Source organism: Eumetopias jubatus, unplaced genomic scaffold, assembly GCF_037043125.1.
Source record: "Eumetopias jubatus isolate StellerSeaLion01/CBP00866 unplaced genomic scaffold, mEumJub1_p1.0 scaffold_5, whole genome shotgun sequence".
Lineage (NCBI taxonomy): Eukaryota > Metazoa > Chordata > Mammalia > Carnivora > Otariidae > Eumetopias > Eumetopias jubatus.
In genome coordinates, this window is record NW_028274811.1 from 76,415,912 (window position 1) to 76,441,877 (window position 25,966).

A 25,966-nucleotide genomic window follows, 5' to 3' on the forward strand; every position below is an offset into this window, starting at 1 on the left:
CGGTTCTTTTGTAACGCCGGCAAGAGAGAGTTGCCGTTGCTAGTTTCTGTAGGGCACGAGGAAACAGATCGCGGAAAGGGGTGAAAGGGAGAGAAGAGGAAGGAGCAGGAGGGAGGCTGGGCCCGGGCACGGCGGACAGGACTCACAGCCGGCGGACGCGGAACTCGAATTACAATGAGCAAGCTGAGGGCGGGAGGAGGTGTGGGGGGCGGGCACTTTGGGCCTGCGAGTGGCGGGCTGGGCCCAGAGGACCCGCGTTTACGGCCAATGGAGTGGGAGGGAGGGGCTCGGACGGGGGTGGGGACGACGTGGATTGGCGCACGCAGGGAGGGCGGAGCGGCAGTGCGGGGCTGAGATTGATTGACCGCGGGGCCGCCGCACAGAGATATCCGGGCTGCCGGCTGCTGCCTGCTTTGCCTGGGCGCGCCTCCAGTGGGTCCACGCCCGCTGAGCCCACGCTGGCCGGGACCGGGGCGCCCGCGCTTTTGGGGCCGGGCTCGGCACTAAGCTCACCGTCTTTGTGTCTTTTCTCCCGCCCCCTCTGCCCCGCCCGCCGCCTCCGGCCGCCGCGATGCCGCTGCGCCCCGTTGCCGCCGCCGCCGCCGCCGCTTCGCTCCGCCCGCGGCGCGCTTTTCGCTGCGGCGGTGGCGGCGGCCCGTATCCGACGCGTGCCTGAAGGAGGAAGAAGAGGAAGCGAGGTGCGTCCCACGGTCCATGCCGCAGCTACAGCCACGAGCCCGACACGGCGCCCGCGCCGCCGCCCTCGCCGGAGCTCACGAGACCTGCATGGACGGGCATGGGCTTGAGAGCAGCACCTTCCTGCGCCGCTGCCGCCGCCTCCGCTGCTGCCGCCGGGGCTGAGCAGCGCCGCCGCCCCCAACTCTGCCCGCCGCCCCTGGCGTTGCTGCTGCTGCTGCTGCTCAGCCTCGGGCTGCTCCACGCAGGTATGAGGCGCGCGCGCGAGGGGAGCCAGCCCTAGGGCCGAGTGCTTTGTTCCCAAACACCCCCGGTCCCGAAAGCACACGCTGGGGCAGCAGGGCGGCGTGGCGTGGTGAGACAGGAGAGGCCTCACGGGCTCCAGACCTGCACCTTTGCCGGGCTCGCGGCGCAGCGGCAGGAACACACCCGCAAGTCGCGCGGCGCGCCCAGGGCGCAGTGGAGAGGCCTCTTCCCCTCCCTCTCTGTCCCTTCCCCCCCCTCCAGCACTCCAGTTTCCCCGCCTTCGGCTGGGACCGTTGATAAATCTCCTTCCCAGCAGCCGCTTATCAAAGATTTAGAGGGCGGGGGCGACGGGGGCTGCGCCCCCGAGACAAATGTTCCGGGTGCTTTATTGCTCACTGCATTGGTGTTTACTGAAAGTCAGGCTGGGATCAGGTTTCCGCCGCCGCCGCCCCCTTCGAGGGCAGACAAGGAGCCTTGTGCTGCTTCTCTGGGGGTTGGGGGTGGCGATGAGGAGAAGAAATCGCCTCAGAGGTAAAGATTTTCACCGGAATTTGAAAACCTGGGGGTTAATCTCGAAGTAACTTAAACGTCTTTAAACAGAGATTTCTTTCGTATTAGCGAAAGCTGCTTTTAATTCAGCTTGTCACCCTCTTTGGAGAAACCGGTGCTTTGTGGCTCGCCGCGTGTTTTCGGGTTCCAGGAGGGGTTGACAGATCTCACGAGGCTTTCTGGAGGCCGTCGCTTCCTCTATGGAAGCAGGAGTGAGTTATCTGTTCTTAGCAAAAGTCGGCCTGCAAATGAGCTTCTAGCAGGTGATACTTATTTTTCTTGTGAAATAAGTTGCATTAACACAATGATCTATGTCAGTTGCATCTCAAAGCGCGGGGAGGGGGGACTATCTAGGATGGTCTAATAAATACCACGTCTAGGAGTTTGTCTAAAGAATTTATTTAATGCCAGATTGAAAGAGAAACTCTTATTTGAGAACAACTAGAGCATTAGGTAAATTTTTCTTAGAGACCTTTTTTTGTCCTGTATTTTATGACAGCAGTCTCAGCGCTCTCTGATGCGGAGAATCCTGAACTGTAATGCCACCCTCCTGCGTGGAGTGGTATTTATTTATTAAGTCATACCAGCCTTGCTAAAAATCTGGGAGGTTTTTAAGTAATGGGGGGAAAATGTGGCATTTGAGGAGACTTAATTTACTTTTCGTAACTTTGCTTTGTGATGGAACAGCTGCGTTTTAACACTCACTTGGGGAAACATAGGGTGTAACATTAAGTTTTACAGTGATGAAGGCTTTAAATGACCTTAGAATCTTAGGAAGTAATGGCAACCTGCTTATGGTCACATGGAAATTTTTAATGATGTGTCAAAAGATATATTCAGGAGTGTTTTGTGTGAAGAATTGGTCTTCATGATGTCAAAGTGTTATGTTTCTTGAAATGGAAATTGAAGTATTAGGTAGGACTGTGTGTACCTCATGACGACTTGGATATTGTTTCCCTTCGTTGTCAGAGGGTACTAAGGCAAGATTGGAATGTGGTCCTTGAAGATTTCTTTTCTGGCCAGTTATGAAAAAGTTGTTTTAATGTTTAATGTAAGGTGCCTTATTTCAAGACCTTGGGATGTGAAACTCTTCTCCATATCTTCCTGTGTCTTCACTAAAGTCACCATTGGATTCTACCTAGAGTTTCCATGGTGAGTGATATCTGTGAACAACTTGTTGGGGTGGAATGATTAATTTGGTTACAGAAAAAAACGGGCTCCTTTTGAAAGATTTCTTTGATGAGTGTTGCAATGAAATGCAAGGATTGTTTCTCTTCAGAGAGCCTAGCGTAGTGCTCTTTGCAGATGGGCTACCATATGTTTTATGCCTGGATCAATATAATTTGCCTCAGCACCCCATATGGCCCTGCATTTCACTTAATTCAGCCTCAGCATATCTTATTTCTTTTATTATAAACTGGTGATTGTGCTGCAAATTCACACGTGCAGTCCTGGCATCAAGGAAATGGTCTTGAATGGTGAGGTCTTTGAATCATTAACGAAGGCTGTAGACCCACAGATCCTTTAGCACTTTCATTAACTGGCATGAAAACACTATCACACCAGTCGTAGATCATCTGACTTGAAAAATGGAGACAACTGTAACTGCAGATTTTGTTTTCTGCCCTAGGAAATAAAAAAGTCCTTTCATACCCCCCCCCCCCCCCCGCCCCAAGCAAACCTCTACAATTCCTGAATGGAGATGCAACATGGGAGTTACTTGCTTACTCATACTCTTCATGGCTTTGTTGGCTACATCCTTGAGATTGTTTCTGCTCTACATTGTCTTGGTATCTTGACAGGAAGCTTACTTTACCGCCTGTAACAGGCAAAGTGTGCACTGTCATTACAAATTCATGAAGCCTGGATATTTCTGGGTGTATTCTGTATGCTGCAAATTAGTCATTATACAGGAGCCTGTGATGGGGCTGAAACTGCTGACCCAGATGCACTCTCTAGTTAGCCATCCTCTTTTCCCATCATCTGTCTTTGAAAAGGCTGTTAGAAACCTCATCCCACACAAAAGAACCCAAGGAGTTCTTTTTGATGTGACATTTATCAAAAGAATCAGCACCTGCCTGCTAGGAAAAGGGGGGGGGGGGCAGGGAAGGAAAAAGGAGGTGGGAATCTATATTCTGATTCTCTTCTGAACAGTTAGTTTCATCTGCATCTCATGCTTTTCTTACTTTGGATATTTTATGACTATTTAAAATAATTATAAGTAAATGTATGCTCGGATAGATTTTATAGACCATAAAAAGAACAAATAGGCATTGCAGGTTTAGCGGAAAGTTCTTGTGCTGTCATTTATTTGTAGTGTAGGAGCTGTTCATTACTGACTGATCTTGGTCCAGTTTTCATTTCCTTGCTTTCTGCTTGCTGTGAATTTCATTTAAAAAGAAAAAAATAATTGATACAATAGTTAAGTCTTCTTTTAAGCTATCAGCTATTGTTGTGAGAATCAGGAATTTAGAGATGTGACCTGAGGAAGGAAAAGGAGATTTGAAGAAAGGCACTTTATCCTGGGCTTCGTTCTAGCTATTTATAATCCAGCCACAAGGCCTTTAATAGCCTTTTGTCTTGATTTTTCCCATCTGTAAAATGGCTTTAATGCCTTTGAGGTTGTTGGTTGGCTTTTGGTTTTTTGAGTCAAACAGCTGAAAATGACTTGATCTACTTTGGAGAGAGGAGTTCTGTAAACATAGGAGCTGCTTTTGTCAACTCTAGAATGAGCCAACATGAGATAGGCCAAACACATGAAGTGTTTTTGTGATTATTTTTTTTAAGTGTGATTTAATGATAGCTGTAAGTCCATAGCCCCAAAAAGTTAGAGAGAGAAGAGAGAGAGAGAGAGAGAGAGAGAGAGTGTGTGTGTGTGTGTGTGTGTGTGTGTGTGTGTGTGTGTGTGTGTGTGTGTATTCCTCCCCCCAGGTTAGAGTACCCAATCTAGACTACATTTTTCTCTTCTTGGTCTTTGAAATGTAAAAATAGTGGGGGAGGTGGCTTGAGAGGTGGTCATCCCCCAGTCTTTTCTGCTGAACTCAAGCCAGAAACAGAGATTACGGGTTATTCCATTAAGGTTTAAAAGCACTTTAATACTGAAAAGATTAAAGTATTTTCCTAAAGTGATATTAGGGTTAGTTTTAAGTCTTCTTCAGATGGAGTCCTAAATCTTGATATTATTTTGAAGTCTATGTCCACATCTTAAAATAATTATATATTTAATAATACTCTGATTATTTTTTCCCCTCACCTAGAATAGGAATGATAAAATCTTTTATGCCTGGAAAAGATCACAAAAACAACCTCCTCATTTCTCAGCTGAGGAATCTTAAGACTTGAAAGTATTGAAACTTTCTCCAGTGTAGAGACCTAAAAAGAATGTTTAAATAACACAAAGTACGTGTTAAAGTAAGTTTCTATAAAACTTGAGGTGGATGATTAGGAAAAGTATTTTCCTTTTCAGTAATTCCAGCATTCCCACTTTATGGACCAGAATATAAAACTGATTGGTGCACACAACTGACCTAGTATTGGCCATTCTTGCATCTTTTTTATGCTTTGAGAGGTTTCTAATTTAAAAAAAAAAAAGATTTTATTTTTGTATTTGAGAGAGAGTGTGCACACGCGGGGGCTGGCGGGGGGGGGGTGTGTGTGCAGGAGGAGCAGAGGAAGAGGGACTAGCAGACTCCACACTGAGCCCAGCACGGGGCTCAATCCCAAAATGATGAGATCGTGACCTGAGCCCAAATCAAGAGTTGGGTGCTCAACCAACTGAGCCACCCAGGCACCCCTTAATTTTTTTATATGAGAAGCTAGTGACAAAACATCATTTGAAAATTGACTTTAAAAAGTGGGGCGGTAGTAGTTTATTATTTTTATTATTCATTTTAGCTTTGCTTAAATCATTAGGTGTATCTGAACTGTCGACTTAAGGAAAAAAGTCATTTGTATATACTCAAGAATTCTGTGTGTTGTAGTTCCCTGGTTCTCTTTCTGATAAAACAGTCGGTGGAATCATCTGTCCGTGTAGCATGATTTCAATTTGGTTGTCCTTTTTTGATTCATTGTACCTTTCCTGATGGGCTGTTTGGGATCTGGGATCCAGTGGTGATGGATATTAAGGGAGAAGTAATGACACAGCTTGATCAAATAAATGAGTCACTTTATTTTTTTAAGAGAACAGTTACATTTTGTAGCATCCAGGAGATTGTCAGTTTATATACAGTTTGTTAATAAACACCCCTAGAGAAATGCAGAATAACTTAGTACCTGGATTTTTTCTTATTATCCTTTAGCTGTACTAGAATCACGTAAAGGTGTTTTAACTAATCATGCTGTAATTTAGGAGTCCCTACCTAAGGTGTGGAACCTTAATCGTGGTTTTCTGCTTAGACCCCCTGCTTTCCAAAGCAAATGACTTAATGCCCTTTTCAAAATCAAAACAAAGTTCACATCTTTGGCTTGGCCTTGGAGTTGGAGCAAAGGAATCTTTCTTAGAATGTAAACAATAGCAAAGTTGATAAGATACTCCATTTAGCCATTCCCTTGTAATTTTAACATAAGAATACTGGGCTAGACTCATGTGCACTCACAGCAGCTCTTGATTTCAAGTTTTAAGGTAACTAATTGCGTGCAGTTTTTCTCCCAGTGGCTTAATTTGTGAGAGACACAGAAGCACAATGCAATCCTATTTCTGAAGGCCTTCTTAAAATAGGAGGATATGAAATCGAACAAACAGTTCCCAAAGGAAAATGTCATTTTCTCATGGTACCTCAGGCAGTTATGAAGCATTCAGAAATGTTGGGTCTTATCTTCTTTCTCATAGGTGACTGCCAACAGCCAGCCCAGTGTCGAATCCAGAAATGTACCACGGACTTTGTGTCTCTGACTTCACACCTGAACTCTGCCGTTGACGGTTTTGACTCGGAGTTTTGCAAGGCTCTGCGCGCCTATGCTGGCTGCACCCAGCGGACTTCAAAAGCCTGCCGTGGTAACCTGGTGTACCATTCTGCTGTGCTGGGTATCAGTGACCTCATGAGCCAGAGGAACTGTTCTAAGGATGGACCCACATCTTCTACCAACCCTGAAGTGACCCATGACCCTTGTAACTATCACAGCCACGCAGGAGCCAGAGAACACAGGGGAGGGGATCTGAACCCTCCTAGTTACCTTTTCTGTGGCTTGTTCGGAGATCCTCACCTTAGAACTTTCAAGGATCACTTTCAGACGTGCAAAGTGGAAGGAGCCTGGCCACTCATAGATAATAATTATCTTTCAGTTCAAGTGACGAATGTGCCTGTGGTCCCTGGATCCAGTGCTACCGCTACAAATAAGGCAAGTATACTTTTTTCCTTCTGACTTAGAACTGTTTTGATTCTTCAGACAGTTTTTTTTCTTCAGACGATTTTTGAAGTATGATACAAAAGACCTAGTTTAAAAGGAACTTTTTCTTGTTCTTGACAAGCAATTAACAGGGTGAATGGAGGAGTAAACGAAAATTATTTAGTAAAGAATTTCTCACTGGAATCCTAGGGCTTATGTAAAATGTGGGTCTAAGTTTAAGCAGTGATATGAAAATTAAAAACACAAGCTGAGGTTTTTATGAAAAGACAGGCCTGTTTAATGGAAAAATGTATACTTATGTATTTTTTTTTTATCTGTGATGTCTTTTTTGAGGGTGACTCTTGTCACTGATTTCTAAATCGATATTCCGATTTTTCGGATAACTCGAGTGTTCAGAGTAAAGAAAGTTCTGAAACCTGGGGCAATAGCCCATCAGGAAACATAATTTATTGGAAATTTGGAAACTGTAGTAAAATATAATGGCCATAAGCCAGCTTCCTAGTTGCAAACCCACAATTGTGTTTTCGTTCTTAACCTTGTTGTGACTAAGCAATTTTAGAATTGGATATTGTAGAGCAGTGATGTATGTAATCTGAGGATAACAACTGAATGAAGACGCTGAGCGGAAAACTGACAAAATTAACTTCAGCTTACCCTGCCTAGCTGCCCCTGTCTGTTTTCTTGTTTGTTTGTTTGTTTTAAAGAAACACATACTTAATAGCATTTAAACCAACTTTGAGGCACCAATGTCAGTGCAAGTAGGTGAAGGGCTAGGAACGAGGTTCCCATTTGCCAGTGAGTGCTAATTCAGGCATCAGTAAGTAAATGTAGAGGTCAGAAAAAAGACTGTCCCAAGTAACTAGCTCCTTCCCAGTCTCCCCTAATCACAAAAATCACACAGACTGTCATCTTGCTCCATTTCCTTTATTCATCAGTTGCTGTAGACTAAAATGTAATTGAAAAGGATCAAGCTTGTGTAATATTTATGACTGTTCTTTTGATTCCAAGACACCCTCCCTTGCCTCCAAACATGTGTGGCCTATTTTTTAAGCGAATTTAAATTATTTTACTTGGCATTTTGAGGAGGTAATTTTACAGCACCTCCGGAGATATCTGGAGACACCCGGGGGTGTCACAAATCTAAGATTAGAAGTCATTGCTCTGAACAAAGAAGTCTATTACATTAGTCCAGACATCTTAGGGGAACTCAAAAATGTTTACACTTCAACTCCCAATAAAACCCCAGGCTTGCCTTTCCAAATCCTACATCTCAAGCCTTCCCTCCTCTGGTTTTTATAAGTATTTAAATAATTTTTCCTATTTGTATATTAAAATATGTGTTGGCTGTAAGTTATGGTAGAAAGTTACCCAATCATGAAGTTACAAGACAAACCATGGCCAAAAATCCATCATTGCTGCAGCGTCCTAGGGCATAAAACCTGGGAATAGTCTTCAGGAAAATGTGAGACTGAAAATTCAAGAAGGCAGTTCCACTGGGAATGGAGAAAGTCGTAATTGACGGTGTAGATAACTGAGGGCTTGGATGACCGTCAGCAGTACTTTGGAGATTAGCAGGTGCTTTGTGCATGGGAAAGTATTGGTTCTTTTCACAAGCCCTAAATTTAATTTTCCATGCCTCCCATCTAGTCATGTGTCACTTCTTGTTAATCAGCCTTTCAAAATTCTGTACTTTTTACTGATCATGGTGGAATTATTTGGGGACATCCAGTTACCTTTTAAGTATCGATATTATATGAATGGAACAATTGACACTGAAGTACTTTAGGTCAGTCCATTTCAGTTGTGATCAGGTCTATCATCGTTCTTTGTTTTTAGCAAATGAGTGAGAAGTACAGCTTTGTTTCCCCCCTCCCCTGCAGGTTAGATAAGGATCAAAAGTTTCACCTTTGCAAAACGGATGTGGGAGGCAAGTTGTCCTCTGACTTAAATTCCAGCAGACAGTGAGAATACTCGTCTTGAAGTGCACTTTTGGAAAGTAGTTCCCACACCTGGTGACCACGCTGTTCAGGAGCAGATGACTCTGTGGCTTCAGGACCTCTGGTAGTTGTGAGGTTTTTGTCCTTTTGTTTTTTTTTTGGTTTTTTTGTTTTTGTTTTTGTTTTTGTTTCTGCAACTCTCTGCAAAGGTCCCAAAAGCATCTGGAAGGTTACTGCTGAAGACCTATCTCAGTGCTGGTATGACCTATGCCGGTGAAACACAACTAAAGGCCTAAAATTTTGTAGCGTAATTTCCTTTTACCTACCCAGGGCCAAAATGAAACCTTTTAAAAATTCTAAGCAATGAAAAAATGACGGTGATAAAAATGCTCTGAGGCAAAAGTACATATGAAATAAGTTCCCAAAAGATCTGATTTTTTTTTTTTATGTCTACTGCAATACTTTTTAAAAAAATCTTTCAGAAGGTTTTTTTTTTGTATGAGCCTCTGCTTGACTGAGCCCTCAAACACATACATAGGCCAGCTACTTGGTAACTTAGCACTGCACTCGGCAGATACCATATCATCCTTGGGGTCAAGCATTTTTAATGACCCATGTGCTCAGTGTCACTAGATTGAAAAGCTGACCGGTGCTATGGTAGAGGTTGGCCAACTGTGCTGCTAAAATTGTCTGTAAGCACTCATTCATTTCACTACCTTTAGCACTGAACTAAATCACTGGTCCCGGTTGTTAGGCCCAGTGAGGTCCTTAAGACAGTTCCTCAGTCCTGGGAACGTGGGTTCTTGAGCAAGCCATCTTCAAGGTCCTCTTTGTGATCCCTAGGTGCCCCTGAGTACCTTTCTCTCACCACAAAAAGACAAAAGGGGGGGGGGAATCTAAACGGAATGAAAGAAAGTGAAGTCCTCTGTATTCAAGGGGCCATTTCTTAGCTAAGCCTTTTCCTTTGTCCACATAGCAAGCAGTGAGTTCAGGGCAGCTAGACCTGCAGCACTCAGCAATGTGGCCTTAGCTCCCGCCCATCTGCTTTCTGTCCCCCCTTCCCTGGGGAACTTGGTGTGGTTTTCCAGTTGGTCACAGGGCATCCAGGTGTGCTTCCTCAAGGCCACTCGTGCTGTTAGGCCCCCCAGGGGCCTGTTTGGCTTCCTCTCTCCAGAGGAGTCTTGTGCGGTTGCTACTTCGCCAGGTAGGTGTATTCCTAAAGGGGAGGCCAGGGCTAGCTTTTTATTTCCACCCCAGGGGCTGCGGGGCTTTCTGGCACACCTCCATGTCTCGGCTAAGATCCACACCAGCTCTGGGCCATCTTCCCCACCTTTGGTTGTGAGCGGCGGCTTCAGGCCTGCAGGGCCTAGAGAAGAGAGATGAGAGGGACAAGCTTAGAACTGGCAGAGTTGGCTAAATAGGAAAGAGAGGCAGGTTTTGTTTTGGGGGGAGGAGGAAACTATTTAGGTTCCAAAGAGGACATGTGTGCCTAGCTCCCTTGGGCCTCAGGTAAATAGGCTAGATCACCCGTGCAGATCATTGTCTTCTGTACCACCTCCTGCACATTCTGTTTGCCAGCCCCTTCATCTCCTCTTAACTTCACTCTGTGTATCTGTGTATTTCTGTTTAAGTGGACTTATATGCCATGATTACAGAAAGTGATTTTGGAGTGAATTTTCTGGGAAGATTCTTTACAGATATATTCCTAGCAGCCTGTATTAAGATTGCCAGTCTCTCGGATACGTATTTAAAGTGATTCCTTTCCAAAAAATTTCAGAAATGCATTTATTGTACACCTAAACAATGGGAATACTTTTTAAACTTATTTTTTTACAAGTACTTTGGCTACCTTTGGTTTAGTTTTCTCTCTGTTTTAACGGACTCGTGTCCTTTTGCATCACTCCAGCTTTGTCATCCTCTCCTTCAGTCTCAGGAAAACCAAATTAGGAGTAGGAGGGGAGATGGGGGTTGACAGCAGGTTCCTTTAGAGGTAGGCTACAGAATTTTCCATGCTTCCTCCTTCAGTGAGAAAAGGTGGTTTACCTTAAAGGGTTTGCGTTTGGGAAAGAGGGGTGTTGTTTGTCTTGCCCAAGCCAGGTGACTGCAGGCCAGGTGGGTGAGCGCTCTGACGTGCCTTGCACGCCCCTGCTACGGCTCTGGGCTTCCAGCTCCTGGTAATGCCATGGGCAGGAGCACCAGCGCCTCTCCAAAGCATGGGAAGAGGGCAGGCCCGGCAGTTAACTATTTTTTGAACTCCATAATTATCCCTAAAATCCAGATTCCAGCTACTTTCTGGGAAATGCCTGAAAACTTGGGCTGGTTGATGAAACTAGAGATGTAGGAAGACTTTAGATTGTTTGGTTCATTCTTGCTTTCTGTCTCCTTCAAACTGTGTAACCCAAGGTGTTTCCTCGTGATACATCGTACTCCCTTGTGGGGTCCTAGAGCCTGACTTGGGCACTCTCCTCTCTTCTGATGCCCCTTTGCATGTAGCTGTTAGTCCATACAGTATATGGGCAGGTAAACCAGTGTTCTGGACCCTTTCTCCGTTGGTGACAAAAGCAAAGCCTGACGTGCCTGCATTTCAAAGGCTTTCCACTGTCATTTTAAGCAGTCTGTGGATCAAGGTTGGAGAAACCATCCTCTTTGGACTCCAGGCCTCGTGCATTTTCTTTGTGGCCAAGTTTTTGTCCCCCATTATGTTTTTAGTATCTTTATGGACATCGTCTGAGCTACACAATGGTGATCATTCTTATTTTTATCGACTAAAGAAGATGCCTCGTACTTTGACGGCAGGATTGTATTTTGGATATATGGACACTGTTCTTGCATGTTGCATTGTTACGGAGGGGACAGTGACATTTTCTTTAAGAATATAGAGCCCTTTCCTTCCAGAGATCACAAACTTTCTGGCAGATATATTGTAACTAACTTTTAAAGGCTAAAATTGCTCTTTCTTTTTTGGGATTACCTGTTAATGCAGGATATTCTTGCCATCTCTTTATAATAGCTCCTTGTCTTGGTCCTCATTTTTTGCAAAAATGGTTACCAAAAAAAAGACTGATTGAGGCATATTGTGGAACAGATGGGGAGGAAGTTTGCAGTTGTAGCTTCCTCTTCAGTGTAATCATTTCTCTGATAAAAACGTATGATTAACACAGCACTGCTGCACATCACATGGCCTCCTTTCGGGGTGGGGGGACGGTGAGGGAGATGCAGAGGTGATTTCAGTCTCCGTCTCAATCTAAGCACATAACAAACCTGCAGCAATCGGTGGAGCATTGTGGGGCTTGTGTGTAAAACTAGCCATTCGAGGTTTCTTTCTAGAACATTGGTAGGCTGATTCTAGGTGTTTCTAGAACATTTGTAAGCTGGTTTGGGTGTTTCTACTTAGCAAGTTGTCACAGGTATCAAGAAGGGGCCAGAGAGAGGGGCTGATGTACCCAGGGCATATCTCTCCCCCTGGTCCCTGTCACAGATCATTGTTGTCACAGGTGTCAAGAAGGGGCCAGAGAGAGGGGCTGATGTACCCAGGGCATATCTCTCCCCCTGGTCGCTGTCACAGGTCAGTGTTTTTACTCCTGGGATTTGGCATGGTGTCCCTTTCCACCTACCACAGTCAAAGTGGCCCCTCACTTACACCTGGATTTCCTTATTCCCATAGGGTCTAGAACCCTTGCTTACACCTAGATTTCCTTATTTCCAGCAGGGTCTAGAACCTGACTGCCACTTTTAAAAGGTTGTTGGTCTTTAATACCAAAAGCTTTCTAGAATTTGACTGTCAGAGTCTCCAATTCTTAAATTCATTTTTCTGGGTCCTGTCTCATTTTTAAAACGCATGAAAGCATGTCATCAATGACCTTCTCCTCCCTGAATTTACTTATTGTAGAAACAATATTGAAACAGTAAAGAAAAGTTTTTAGAAGAGAAGTCAGCTCCAAATCCAGGTGGTAATGTTCTTATTTTAACCTTTTCCATTTCCTGCATAGCTCCTGTTTGTATTGGGTATAAGGTTTTAGGCTCAGGAACTACCTAACTTTGTTTCATACAGGTTCAGCAAATTTTCTGTGGAGGTAAAAGGATTTCCAAGTATGGGGGGGGGGGGCAGAAAATGGAGGAGAAATTATTAGCTATATGGTATATCCCGAAGCATGAAAGATCATTTTGTAAGATAAATGGGCCTACCTTGGTTATTGTTTATGATGTACTTTTTTTTTTTTTAAGATTTTATTTATTTATTTGAGGGGGCAGTGAGCATGCGTGCATGAGCAGGGTGCTGGGGGGCAGAGAGCACACCCCCTACTGAGCAAGGAGCCCAACGTGGAGCTGGATCCCAGGACCCTGGGACCATGACCTGAGCCGAGCCTCAGGCAGATGCTTAACCAGCGGAACCACCCAGACGCTGCTATACTGTACTTTTCTGTACAGGCTACATCATCATGTTGTCCATGTGCATTTAAATACCCTGGGTAATGAGTCTTTTACCATCTTCATTCTCTAGAATGAAGAGACTTAAAGATGTTAGTAGAAACCATCTAAAATTATGTACAGTTTATATCTGTGTATCTACTAAGTTCTGTATTTTGAATCGTCCTTCACTGTGCCACTCCCTCTGTCCCAGCTGTGGTTTAGGAGGAGGAGGAGACTTTCAGAATATCCCGCATTTGTAAATGAAAATAACCCATCTCCTGCCCAAGCCAGGCAAGTTTCCATCGCTGCGCCTGCCTGCCGGTGGGCCTCTTTAAAACAGAGTCATGCTCTGCATGCTCTGCTGGTTTCAACCATGCTCTCCTGCATGGTTGAAACCAGCGGCACAGGCCCAGTCTGATACACAGCTGAGCGTTTCGACTTCTTTTACTGTCACATTTCCCAGTGTCTCTCTCTGCCCTGCTATATTTTCTTTGAGTCAACATTTTGAGAGGAAGGGGCGAGAAGGAAACATTGGATGGTTGGTACATTTCTGTTGGCTTCAATTAATGCTAACCAGACAGTTTTGCCAGCGCAGCATGTGGCCCGTAAAAAGTGACCTACAGTAGTGAACAATGCGCAATCTACCTTCCCCATTCTGTCGGATTTGTTCGCACTGCAGTAGAACTTGCTCTTCCACTGTTTTGAATTTTGTGTTCTCGTGGGTGGGGTAACGGAAGGACTTTTTAAACTGCTCAACTTGTAAGTGATAACTAACAAGAATAGCAACACACATCTAAGGTGCAGACTTGAACTGTGAAAACACGGCACTGTTGCTTGTACAAAGAGCTTTCGGCGAAACTGGGTCTGTGGCGAGAGGAGTTCTTTGTGTCCAAGTTAGCTGGTTATTTTAGGAGTGGAAGCCAAAAGAATGTTTGGCTAATTCTGGTGGGGTTGTTTGAGTGTTAGAACACAGTCTGTGTACCGTGGATAGATTGATAGGACGGCATTTAAACACTCAATTCTCCTCTGCTCTGCATTGGCTCCTGAAATATAGGGGGTCCGTGTTTAACGTCTACACCGAAAGGCGTGTGAGAGTGCGTCCCTGTGTCGCCCTCTGTGCTTGTGTGCTCTTGCTGTCTTCCTCTCTCGCTGCCTCAGGCAGATGAAGACCGAGGATATTGTTTTGTAGCATTTCAGTTAACTGGCTTAAAATAGAGGGTTATTGCCTCTAACCTCCTCTTTCCTGAATGGGCTTTTTTTTTTTTTTTAATAGCCCTGGGAACTTGAAATTGAACCTAGAAGTGGTAGGGTGTGAGTGTACTGTAAAGACCCTCAAGCCCTTTTACTTTTTTCAGTTTTGAGAGGTGATTTAAAGTGATCGAAGGCTGTGATTTCCTAATCCCCATTGCTTCGGGCAACAGCTATGCTGAACCAAGGCCTAGAGCTGTTTACCAGAGGTCCTGCTCCTAGGGCCTCGGGATCTGTGGCACTGCCCCCTCCCCCAGGGGATCCCTGAAGGCAAGACCTGCTAGGGCAGATTCTGGCCCCTAGAGTTACTGCCTCCAGCCCTGGTTCTCACCTTTCAAAATACTTCTGGCCTCTGGTCAGAAGCACAGTGGCAGCTGAGGCCTGTAATACTGTCCACACATACCCAACTTCCCATCTAGAAGCATCATGAGTCCCTACACGTGCCGGCCTCCTTACAATGTGAAGTCTGAACACAGCAAACAGACATGTTCCATGTTGAGTCCTCTGAGTGGCTAAGACTCGAGGACTCAAGGCCTTTCCTCCGCATGCCCAGCGCAGCATGGCTCTGGTCTGTACAAGGAAGCTGGCAAGTTTCACTGTCTCAGAGCCTATTTATACTTCCAGCCTTTCTTGTCTTCTGTCTACAGAAATTACTCTTTGGAAGTTGACATTTTTGTGCCTCTTTCATGTATCGTCCCTGGGCCTGCTTCCTTTTCACTCTTGCATTTTCTTTCTAGCCAGTGAGCTTCATGCTTCTGCTCTGGACCACCCTAGGAGCCTCAGCCGTGGGTGTCCTTCGCCTCTGCTTTGGTTTCTTCTTTCTCTGTCTGTTGCCAAGAAGCCCTCCAGCAGCCAAGGCAGCCCTTGTTCCTGCATGTATTACCTGGGGCAACACTGAAGACTAAATAAGGCTGATCCATTCCATTTCTCTGGAATCCTGGAAGTGCTCCTAGAACAGAGCTCTGTGCAGAGATTCTGAGGGTAGAGAAACCTACTTTGAGACCTCTTTTGGAGGTATCAGGCCCTTAAGGGCTCATTCCAGCCTAAGAGGAGTCTAGGATAAGATTTTTCATCTGCTGCCCTCCCCTTTAACACATGTACTATCTGTTAGCATCTAACAAAATACACTTTTCTAGGTCTGAAGTTCAGCCTTCCTGTAGGTGAATACTTGATGTATAGGTTATGTCATAATTGTAAAATTACATTTCAGTTAGTAACCATCGCAACCTTTGCCCTAAATACTGTATATATAAGTATGTTTTTGTTTTGTTTTGTTTTTCAATTCAGGTATCCTCTTTCAATGTTACATTAGTTTCAGGTGTACAACATAGTGATTCAACAATTCCATACATTATAAAATGCTCACCACAGTTAGACAGTCTGTAACTGTACAGTGTTATTACAGCCTTCCTGTCTATATCCCCTCTGTTGTACTTTTCATCTCCAGGAGTTACTTTATAACTGGAAGTTTGTACCTCTCAATCCCCTTTATCCCTTTCCTCCATCCTCCCACCCCCCGGCCCCCATCCCCCAACCCCCAGTTTGGTCTCTGTATTTTGAGTTCGTTTGTTTAGATTCCACATACAAGTGAAATCATATGGTATCTCTTTCTCTGACTTCCTTAGTCCAACACCTACATCCCTCCATGTTCTTGCAAATGGCAACACCGTGTGTGCGTGCGCGCGTGTGTGCGCATGCGCACATCTTTATCCATTCTACTTCCAATAGACAGGTTGCTTCCATATTTTGTTGATTGTAAATAATGCTGCAATAAACATCAGGATGCATGTATCTCTTCAAATTAATTTTTATTTTCTTTGGGTAAAGACTCGGCACTGGAATTACTGGGTGGTTTGCTATTTCTATTTTTAATTTTTTGAGGAACTTCTATGCTGTTTTCCACAGCGGCTCTAGAAAGTGGCTGCACCAGTTCACATTCCCACCAACAGTGCACCAGGGTTTCCTTTTCTCCACATCCTCACCAGTACTTGTTATTTCTTGTCTTTTTGGTACTAGCCATTCTGACTGGTGTGAGGTAATCTCTCATTGTGGTTTCATTTGCATTTACCAGATGATTAGTGATATTGAACTTCTTTTCACGTGTCTGTTGGCCATCTGTAGGTCTTCTCTGGAAAAATGCCTATTCAGGTCCTCTGTCCATTTTTTTTTCTTCCAAATTCTTATTTAAATTCTAGTTAGTTAACATAGAGTGTAATATTGGTTTAAGGAGTAGAATTCAGTGATTCATCACTTACATATAATACCCAGTGCTCATCACAAGTGCCCTTAATACCCATCACCCATTTAACCCATCCCCCACCCACCATCCCTCCCTCAACCCTCATTCTGTTGTTAAGAGTCTCTTAGGGTTTGCCTCCCCCTTCTCTTTTCTCTCCCTTCCCAAACATTCATCTATTTTTCTTAAATTCCACGTATGAGTGAAATCATAGGATATTTGTCTTCCTCTGACTGACTTATTTTGCTTAGCGTAACACATTCCAGCTCCATCCACATTGCTGCAGATGGCAAGATTTCATTCTTTTTGTTGGCCTAGTAATAATCCGATGTATACATACATAGCACATCGTCTTTATCCATTCATTGGTCGATGGACACTTGGGCTATTTCCATAGTTTGGCTGTTGTTGATATGCTGCTGTAAACATCGGGGTGCATGTACCCCCTTTGAATCTGTATTTTTAAAAACTTTCCTCTGCCCATTTTTAAACTGGATTTATTTTGGTGTCTTTTATATATTTTGAAAATAATTCTATTACCAGGTACATCATTTGCAAATATCTTCTCCCATTCAGTAGATTGCCTTTTTGTTTGTTGGTTTCCTTCACTATGCAAAACCTTTTTAGTTTGATGTAGGCCCAGTAGTTTATTTTTGCTTTTGTTTTCCTTGCCTGAGGAGACATATGGAGAAAAATGTTAAGTCCAATATTCAAGAGATCCTTGCCTACGTTTTCTTCTAAGAGTTTTATGGTTTCCAGTCTCACATTTAGGTCTTTAATCCATTTTGATTTTATATTGTGTAAGAAAGTGGTCTACTTTTCCCAACACCATTTATTGGAGAGACTCTTTTCTCCACTGTATGTTCTTGTTCTCTTTTTGTCATAGATTAATGGACCATATAAGCATGAGTGAGTTTCCGGGCTGTCTATTCTGTTCTATTTATCTGTGTGTCTGTTTTTGTACCAGTACTGTACTGTTTTGATTACTTCACCTTTGTACTATAGCTTGAAATTAGGGATTGTGATGCCTTCAGCTTTGTTCTTCTTAAGATTGCTTTAGCTATCCAGGGTCTTTGGTGATTTCATACAAACTTCAGGATTATTTGTTGTAGTTCCGTGAAAAATGCTGTTGGTATTTTGATGGAGATTACGTTTAATTTGTAGATTGCTTTGGGTAGTGTGGACAGTTTAACAGTATTCTTCCAGGCCATGAGCGTGGTATATCTTCAGTATTTGTACATCTATTTATTTATTTGTGTCTTAAATTTCTTTCATCATTGTTTTATAGTTTTCAGAGTAGAGGTGTGTCACCTAGTCGGTTAAATGTATTCCTAGGTATTTTATTCATTTTGGTGCTATTATAAATGGGATAGTTTTCTTAATTACTCTTTAATAGCTTCTTAGTGTATAAAAAGGCAACAGATCTCTGTATATTAATTTTGTGTCCTGTAACTTTACTGATTTATTCTAATAGGGTTTTTGGTGAAGTCGTATCAGTGTCATCTGCAAATAGTGACAGTTGTACCTATTCATTACCAATTTGGAATGATTCCTTTTTCTTGTCTGATTGCTGTGGCAAAAGTAGACATCTTTATTTTATTCCTGATATGAGAGAAAATTGACCATCAGAAGTAAAGACGAGATGTTCTAGACCTAGCGATAGAGCATGTGAATTTTTTTCCTTTGAAGCATGTAGCCTTACTGGAGTGGTTGATTTTGCTCACACTTGGGGACTTACTGTAGAGGCTGGATGCCACTGACCTAAAAGGGGCTATGAGCAGTATTCTCTCAGCCTCCCAGAGGTGCTTATTTTTTTCCAACCTATAACTGCACCCTACTAGCACACCAGAGGATCTGATGCAGTAGACATGTCACCTAATTATATGAAATAGAATTCATTTTAGCTTCCTTTACCACAAGCAGAATTTTAACCAGGTACTATCAAAATTGTGTTTCTCTCTGTTCCAACCTAATTTCTGTGACTATTTCAGCTTGCTTTTGTTGGCCCATTTTAATCCAAGAGCTAAGAGTCCCTTGATCTGGAATTTGAGGATTCTGGTGAATCCTCAGGTTCCTATCGACCCTGGGGAGGTCCTGCACATGCAGCGCCAAATAGTCTGACTGAACCCTGATAATTGTTTCTTCCAAAATACAAGAAGCACAAGTAGTTAAGCGTACAGCCTTCGGGGAATTCTGCTGTTTGAAAAACCTATGCCCAGCACTTTGCAAAGCTGTCGAGCCCTAGGGAAGCTGCATCTGTCTCTTGGCAAAGCAGTGCCTTGGTTTTCCTTCCTTGGCTACCTCATTTTCTTTTTTAATGCATTTTCTTTGCATGGTGGAAAGGAGAGGCAGGTGCGTCTAAACTTTTATTTTTCACAGTGAACTTTAAATCCTTCTTTCACATGTGGAAAGATTGATTTGTAGCTGCTCTGTCTTCCTAATAGACCTTGTGGGTGGTAAAGATCTCAGGGAGTGAAACATTAAAAATGAATGAGGAGAACTAGAGTAGTTTGTCTGAGGTAGGGGTTGAGAGGGACTTGGTGGGAAAGGTTTAACAAAAGGCATTGATGTTTTAAATGCACAGAAATGGCATCCATCAATAATAAATGGTGTGGCATAGAATAGATGTGCCAAATTGAGTTATTACAGCATATGGATCAGTTCATGGAAGGGGAAAGTAAACAGCATGGCTGGTGTTTTTAAATTATCAGTTTGAAAGCATTAAAATACAGTTTTGAATATCCTCCTTTGCTATCAGCATAAAGAGAAAATATTTAGAATTGCCAAAAATTTTAAGTTTTGATTTTTTTAAGACTTAATAATGAACAAATTTTGTTTTTCTGAAAATGAATTTCTGGCCCTATCTGGCTGAGGCTGAATGCCTTTTTTTAAGAGCTTGAGTTGTAATTGTATGAGGAATGAAATTAACATTACAGAATGTTAAGTCAGGTACAACTGTTGCCTAGTGTTTTCTCTACCTACATTGTATCCCTAGATACCTCTTCACTACATACTCAAAACTACAGAGGACCACTCAGGAAACCCCTCTCTGTGGTTTGAGATCGATTCATCCTCACCCTCAGTATTTTGATGCAAGGGCTAATTGTGTACATTTACTTGCTCTGCGTGAGAATTTTCACCCAGAAGAGAGACAAAAAGAAACACCAGCTTCACTGTCTCATAGAGAAAATGACTCCTAGAAAACTGGACAAAAATCTGTTAAGTAACCTGGGATCTTGGGTCGGTGAAGATCCTGGTGCAGAACTCAAGCTTTGAGTGCTATTCGATCTTCTAGAGGGATGGGAGTTAGTTAGTGTTAGTGGTACAGGCCTAACAGAGGACAGTAATGCATGAGGTGTTTGAAATGACTCCTGAGTTGGAATTGGTGTGCTTTGTGAAAGCACTAGGCTTGGTAAGGCACGTGGAGCTATTCCACTCGTGTTCATATTGACCCTTGCTCCGTTTGGGAACTTGTTTGGAATCGGATCTGTTGTCTCAACAAAACTAATTCCTCTTTGTTTTTCCTAAGATGAACAAAAAAGTACTTAATTCTTACAAGTAGTGTGAATTTAGTTTAAATTTGAGGTTTGTTAGGCTAGAAAGACAGTCTTTGAGTGTGAATGCCCCAGTTGAAAATGAGGACGATTATATGAGAAGTCTTATTCGCCCTTGTTGGAGCCATCTGTGTTCGCTTTCAAGTCTTTCACGTGCAGAATTTACTTGAATTAATCTTTTCACTTCCAAGGGATCCTAGCTTGCCCTAAAAACACGTGTCAAACTGTCTCTAGAGCCACCAAATAAATCTATTTTATAGTCCCATTAGATATCTCGCTCAAAATCCCATTCACTCTGGAAGGTCCTATGGTTGGATGCACAACAAATTTCCTGCAGTCATCTCTGGTCCACCTCCCTTGGGTTGTTAAGAAGGTGTTGAAATGCGAGACGGCTGGTAGTGAAATGAAATTGTGGGTCAGGGTAATTAGGAAGGGCGAAAACCCAGCATTTTCATGGTACATTGTCTGGCTTTTAGTTGCAGCTGCAAACAACGGGTATGAACTAAACCAGTTGCTCCCGTGCAGCTGGTTCAGATCTAGCTTTATAACTGGCTGAAGTAAAATGAAATGGCTGGAAAATTCCAGTCAAGTAACACCAGTGGGAACATGTGGAGTTAAATAGTGTGAGTAAATGGTGGCCTGGTTGAGGAAAAAAAACTACAGACATAAGCTGGAGGGTGGTGGTGAGGACTTGTAGAGGGGTGGGGAGGGGACAGGCAGAGCATTTTCTGGCCTTTGTAACAAGGGTCTATTGTTTGGATCCGTTCCCTTGCAGGAGGTAGGAGGTTTCCTCTATCCAGGGAAGTTTGTAGAGTGGCCTGCCTGCCTTCTTCCTTGACTGAGACTTTTTTTTTCTTTAAGAAGAAAGAAAAATAAGCCATCACCTCAGTTCCTGACAGTAACCCCAATCTCAAAATGTTGTCTTTCTTCCCACCTTGTGTGACCCAGAAGGCCCCGTCTGTCCGCATAGCCCTCTTCCCTTGCACCACGCGTACCGGAGGGTGTGGAGTATGTCGGAGGGGAAGGTTCAGTGTCTTCTAATTGTTCTAAATAAGGAAGGAAAATGGGTTGACTCAAGGAAAGCTTCTGTAGTATCAGTTTTTTCTGCTTAATTTGGAGAATTGAGAGTTGGCTCGAGGAAAAAAAAAAAAAAAAACTTGAGAAGTTCAAGGGCCGTGGTGCTGTTTGGGGAAAACATTTGCTGTAACTAGGTTGAGGGTATTTATTCTCTGCCAGTGCCTGGGAGCTGTATTTGCCAAGTGATTTCCCAGTCACAGGGATTAGCCAGTCATGTGAGACATTTGATGAAGAGACTTAGAGAAATCTTGGCTGAGGCACGTGATTGGTGGCTGTGGGAGGGATGGCCCCCTCCTCGACTCTGCTTCGCTCCCCAGCGTTTGTCAGAATGTTTGTAGATGAAGAATCTTTTTAGAAATCAAAGTTCCAATGGGTATATTATTAACTACGCCCTAACGTTTCTACATGACTTGGAGTCTTTTTCTCTTGGAGCTGTACCACCACTCGTCTGTCCAGGGAAGAAGACAAGACACCAGACTATCAGTAAAAGTTACCTGTACCCCAACAGCATACATAGTTCTGTTTTAGGAAAGAGAATTTTTCTTGATGTACATTCCCTAGATTTGCAGCAAATTTTTATTCTAAACCTAGAGGACTTTTTCTTTTTCCTTAACAGAGACACCTTTCATTGGTGAGGCCAAGCCTGTGGGCTGAGGTTAGTGATGGTCTCCAGCCGTTGGGCTCCAGACTGGAGGGGAGCACCGGCTGTGTCCCTGCCCGCCTGCTTAAATTTGTGTGTGTCCCTGCCCGCAGATAACCATCATCTTCAAAGCTCACCGGGAGTGTACAGAGCAGAAAGTGTACCAAGCTGTGACCGATGACCTGCCGGCGGCCTTTGTGGATGGCAGCACCAGCGGCGGGGCTGGCGACCCCAGGAGCCTGCTGATCGTGGAGAGGGAGAGTGGCCGCTCTGTGGAGATGCACGCCCGCTACATCGGGACCACGGTGTTCGTGCGGCAGCTGGGCCGCTATCTGACGCTCGCCATCCGCATGCCCGAGGCCCTGGCAATGTCCTACGAGGAAAGCCAGGACTTGCAGCTGTGTGTCAACGGCTGCCCCCTGAGCGAGCGCATCGATGACGGGCAGGGCCAGGTGTCTGCCATCCTGGGGCCCAGCACGCCTCACACCTCTCTGGCACCAGCCTGGCCGGGCTACACCCTGGAGGCTGCCAGTGCTCAGTGCCACGAGAGGATGCCCGTGAAGGACATCTATTTCCAGTCCTGCGTCTTCGACCTGCTCACCACTGGGGACGCCAACTTCACAGCCGCTGCGCACAGTGCCTTGGGGGACGTGGAGGCTCTGCACCCGCGCCGCGAGCGCTGGCACATTTTCCCCAGCGGCAGCCAGGGGGTGCCCCACGGAGGCGGCCCCGGGGCTGTCGCTCTCGGACTCCCATGCTTGATCCTCGTTGTGTTTTTGTAGGGGGCGTCTTGTGTTTTTTTTATTTCTTGTCTATAACAGAATTTTAAAATATATATTGTCATAATATATTGAGTAAGAGAGTATATATATCTATATATATGTATATACCATGTATATGACAGGGTGTGTGTCCGGGGGCCCCCACCAGAGTGTACATATTGTGTTCGACTGTCTTCGTGGATGTTGGATGTAGTGTTCTTTGATTGTATTGATTTTTGTTTTGCCGTTTTGTGAAATATTTTATAACGTCCCTGCCTGGGGACCTGTTAGAAAGCACTTTATTTTTTATATATTAAATATTTATGTGTGTACCTGGTCAGTACGTATAGTACATATACCCAGACACCAGATGCAGCGCTCCCTTCGACGAGGACCAGGGACGGTGTGTGGAGCTGTTCCTGGCCGCTCGATCCTGCCTCGGCCCCTGGCTACTGATCTGCCACCCCAGGGGCACAGCTTTCACTCGCCACCTTCTGGGGGCAGCTGCATCCTTCCTGTAAGGCAGGGGGTGTCCTTAGCCGCCTCCTGCCCTCACTCGAGGTGGACGGACCGCGAACTCCCCCGACAGGTGCTTGGGCTCTTGTGAAACTGCATCTCGAAGGCACCCTCACCCTCCTCCTCCACAGCTGTCACTTTGTCAGAGGGCAGGGAGAATATTACCACAGCTTTATGAACTAGGATCGTTTTATCTGAGCACTTACCGTATGTGGGGTTGAGGCAGACAAAACTGCTGTTTTGATCGGTCAGAAGGGTCTAGAGGTGGCAATTTCACAGATAAATACCAGGCGTGTGGCTAGACCCGAGGAGCTCTCAGACTTGCCCTCATCCCATGTCCCTGTTGAAACTATCACACGTTGCTCTTCTAATTGTGCAAGCCCAAGTTCTTATTCTTAGCCTTCCAGTCCTTGGCTGCTGGCGCTCAGAAACACACTGTTCCCTGTCTCTACCCCCCCCCATAAAGCTTCCTTAATCTCACCTTATGAACCCAGAGATTAGGGTTTGTTGGATCCTTGCTTCATATCAAGGCCCAGCTCCCGTCACAAAGTGTGCCACTCTTCCTTGCCCTCCACACCACGGTCTTCCTCACAGTCGCCGATGTATCTGTTGCATGATGGAATGAATAGGGTGTTAGATGACAGGAACGCTTTCCTGGCCCAACCCACTATGCGACTAATTGGGTGCTGGTAAATCCAGACGTTCTCACTAAGCAATGTTGCTCCCCAGGCGGTCTCTCTCTTTCATCAGACACTCTCCCTCTTACCATCTGTAGTATTATTTTGTCAGTTGCTCACGTAACTGGTAAAATTCCTCTAAAGTCTCTCCTTGCCTCGTCCCTTTCACTGTTGCATCCCCTTGCAAAAGGAAAGCACCACCAACAAAATGCAAGCACCATGAGGAAGTGAGTTCTAGGGTAGGTAAATTTCTCTTCTATCTATGTAAATGTTTGGTACCAAGGAGAAAGGATACAATTTGTACCTTACCTAAGTGCAAGGAAAAGTCAATGAACTTTAAATACCACAGCAATTTGGATCCAGACTGTGCTCAGTTTTAGATGGCCCCGTAATTTCTGCCTTTTGCCATGTCCCATTGATTAGGCTTACTGCCAGAGGCCCCGACTGGCAGGAAAAAAGGATTTCGTTTTGTGAAATTCTATTTCTCAGTGAACTGAGCTATCATCCGATCACAGGATGGAGCTGTGGGTTCGTCTACAGGTGGCAACCCTCCTCTCGTTTTCTGGTGTGTGACAGAATCATCATGGCAAGTCTGGGAAGATCACAAAGGCATCCTGCCACTTACTTGATAAAGATGTAACACCAGAGAATTGAAACCTAAACCGGTTAACTTTTTATAAAAACTGGACTGGAGCCTACCTGCCATCGTCTCTGAACTGGGGCTGTTTTTGTTCACCTATGGAACCGTGTGCCATGTTCAGAAGCTAGAGTTAGCTAGTAACTTCGTTATGTAATTGAGTAGAACAAAGGAGGAAAAATAGAGTACTTATAACCACTATTCTTGTGCAAACAGTATAAAAGTGAAGTAAAAGCAGTAGAAATTTCTACAGTATCTGGCTTTAGAGTGTATACGGTTAATAGAACCTTTGTCCTTTTCAGGGAATAGTTGGGGAAAGACACTTAGGCTGTGTGGCCGCATCATAGAGCTGGGAAAGCCACTTAAAAGCGTTCTGTAGCACTAGTATTTGTACCAGTGTATTTGGCTATTGTCCCTTTACAATCAGTGTCCCTGTACCACATTTACAGTCCCCACAGATAACTGACAAATACAGATGCTTCTCTAGAGAAGGACCAGGTTATTTTTCCGTTTCTTTTCTAGGACTTCTAGAGAAAATAGTACTTGTACATTTTGGTTCTTTAAATCCTTAGTCCACAGAGATTCAGGTTATACCAACATGTGGATAGGCTGTAACTATTCAAAGGTCTCCTGGGGGAGCTTAAAACTTGGGGGAAAACACTGGTTTTCACAGATGCTCCACATGGCTGTCTTTAAAAGACTCAGAACATTTTTTTTTTTTTGTCCTTTTCTTCTCTTTGTTATGCTTGGAAATTCCCAGTGTGTCGAGTCTTTGCAAAGAAACCTTTAGATGTGGTTCATAGGCATATGAATAAGTATCTGTGTAAAACAGTGAGTGTGCGGTGTGTAAATACTTTAAATTATTATGCTAGAAAAATAAAGTTACATACCATGCTGTGGAATGTCTGTTCTGTGATTATAGTGACGCCTGCTGGAAGAGCTGCAGAAGACAGGAGCAGAAGAAAGGGAGCGAGGGTGTGTTTGTGCCAAACTCTTGGCGATTACTAACAACACATTGTACAACCTGCCCATAAACTCACTTATTTTCTAAACTACATCTTTCTTGTAGTTTTTCATTTTTAAGTTTAAAGCAATTTCAAATAAGTCAATGGCTGTGAAACTGGTCCACTGGTATCATCCCAAAGGTCTTGTCTTCAGTAATAGTTTTGGTGACTTGCAGACATGGGAACTGCACTATAGTTCTTTTAAGATAGCGTGGACTGCAACAACTTCCCTCTGGTGGGAAAGACTTGGGGGCACGATTTTTTTTTTTTTTTTGGCTTTGGGAACTTGTAAATCTCCTTTTCTCGGGTGTTCTAAAAAGAGATATCACAAGATCTCAACTTGCTCTTTGTGCAAGAAACATGCCGAAGGGGCCTTTCTGCCCTTGGACGCCGCAGAGTAAGCATCGTTAAAGTCTCCCCTCCCACCGCCAT

General features: G+C 44.1%; 1 protein-coding gene across 1 annotated transcript; it reads left to right on the forward strand.

Moving 5' to 3' along the window:
• Positions 1-395: 395 nt before the first annotated feature.
• RGMB (repulsive guidance molecule BMP co-receptor b) lies at positions 396-25,427 on the forward strand. The gene is made up of 3 exons (XM_088023412.1): positions 396-944; positions 6,320-6,828; positions 22,053-25,427. Exons 1-3 carry the CDS (start codon positions 797-799, stop codon positions 22,719-22,721), a joined length of 1,326 nt encoding a protein of 441 aa, XP_087879538.1. The 5' UTR covers positions 396-796; the 3' UTR covers positions 22,722-25,427.
• Positions 25,428-25,966: the final 539 nt, after the last annotated feature.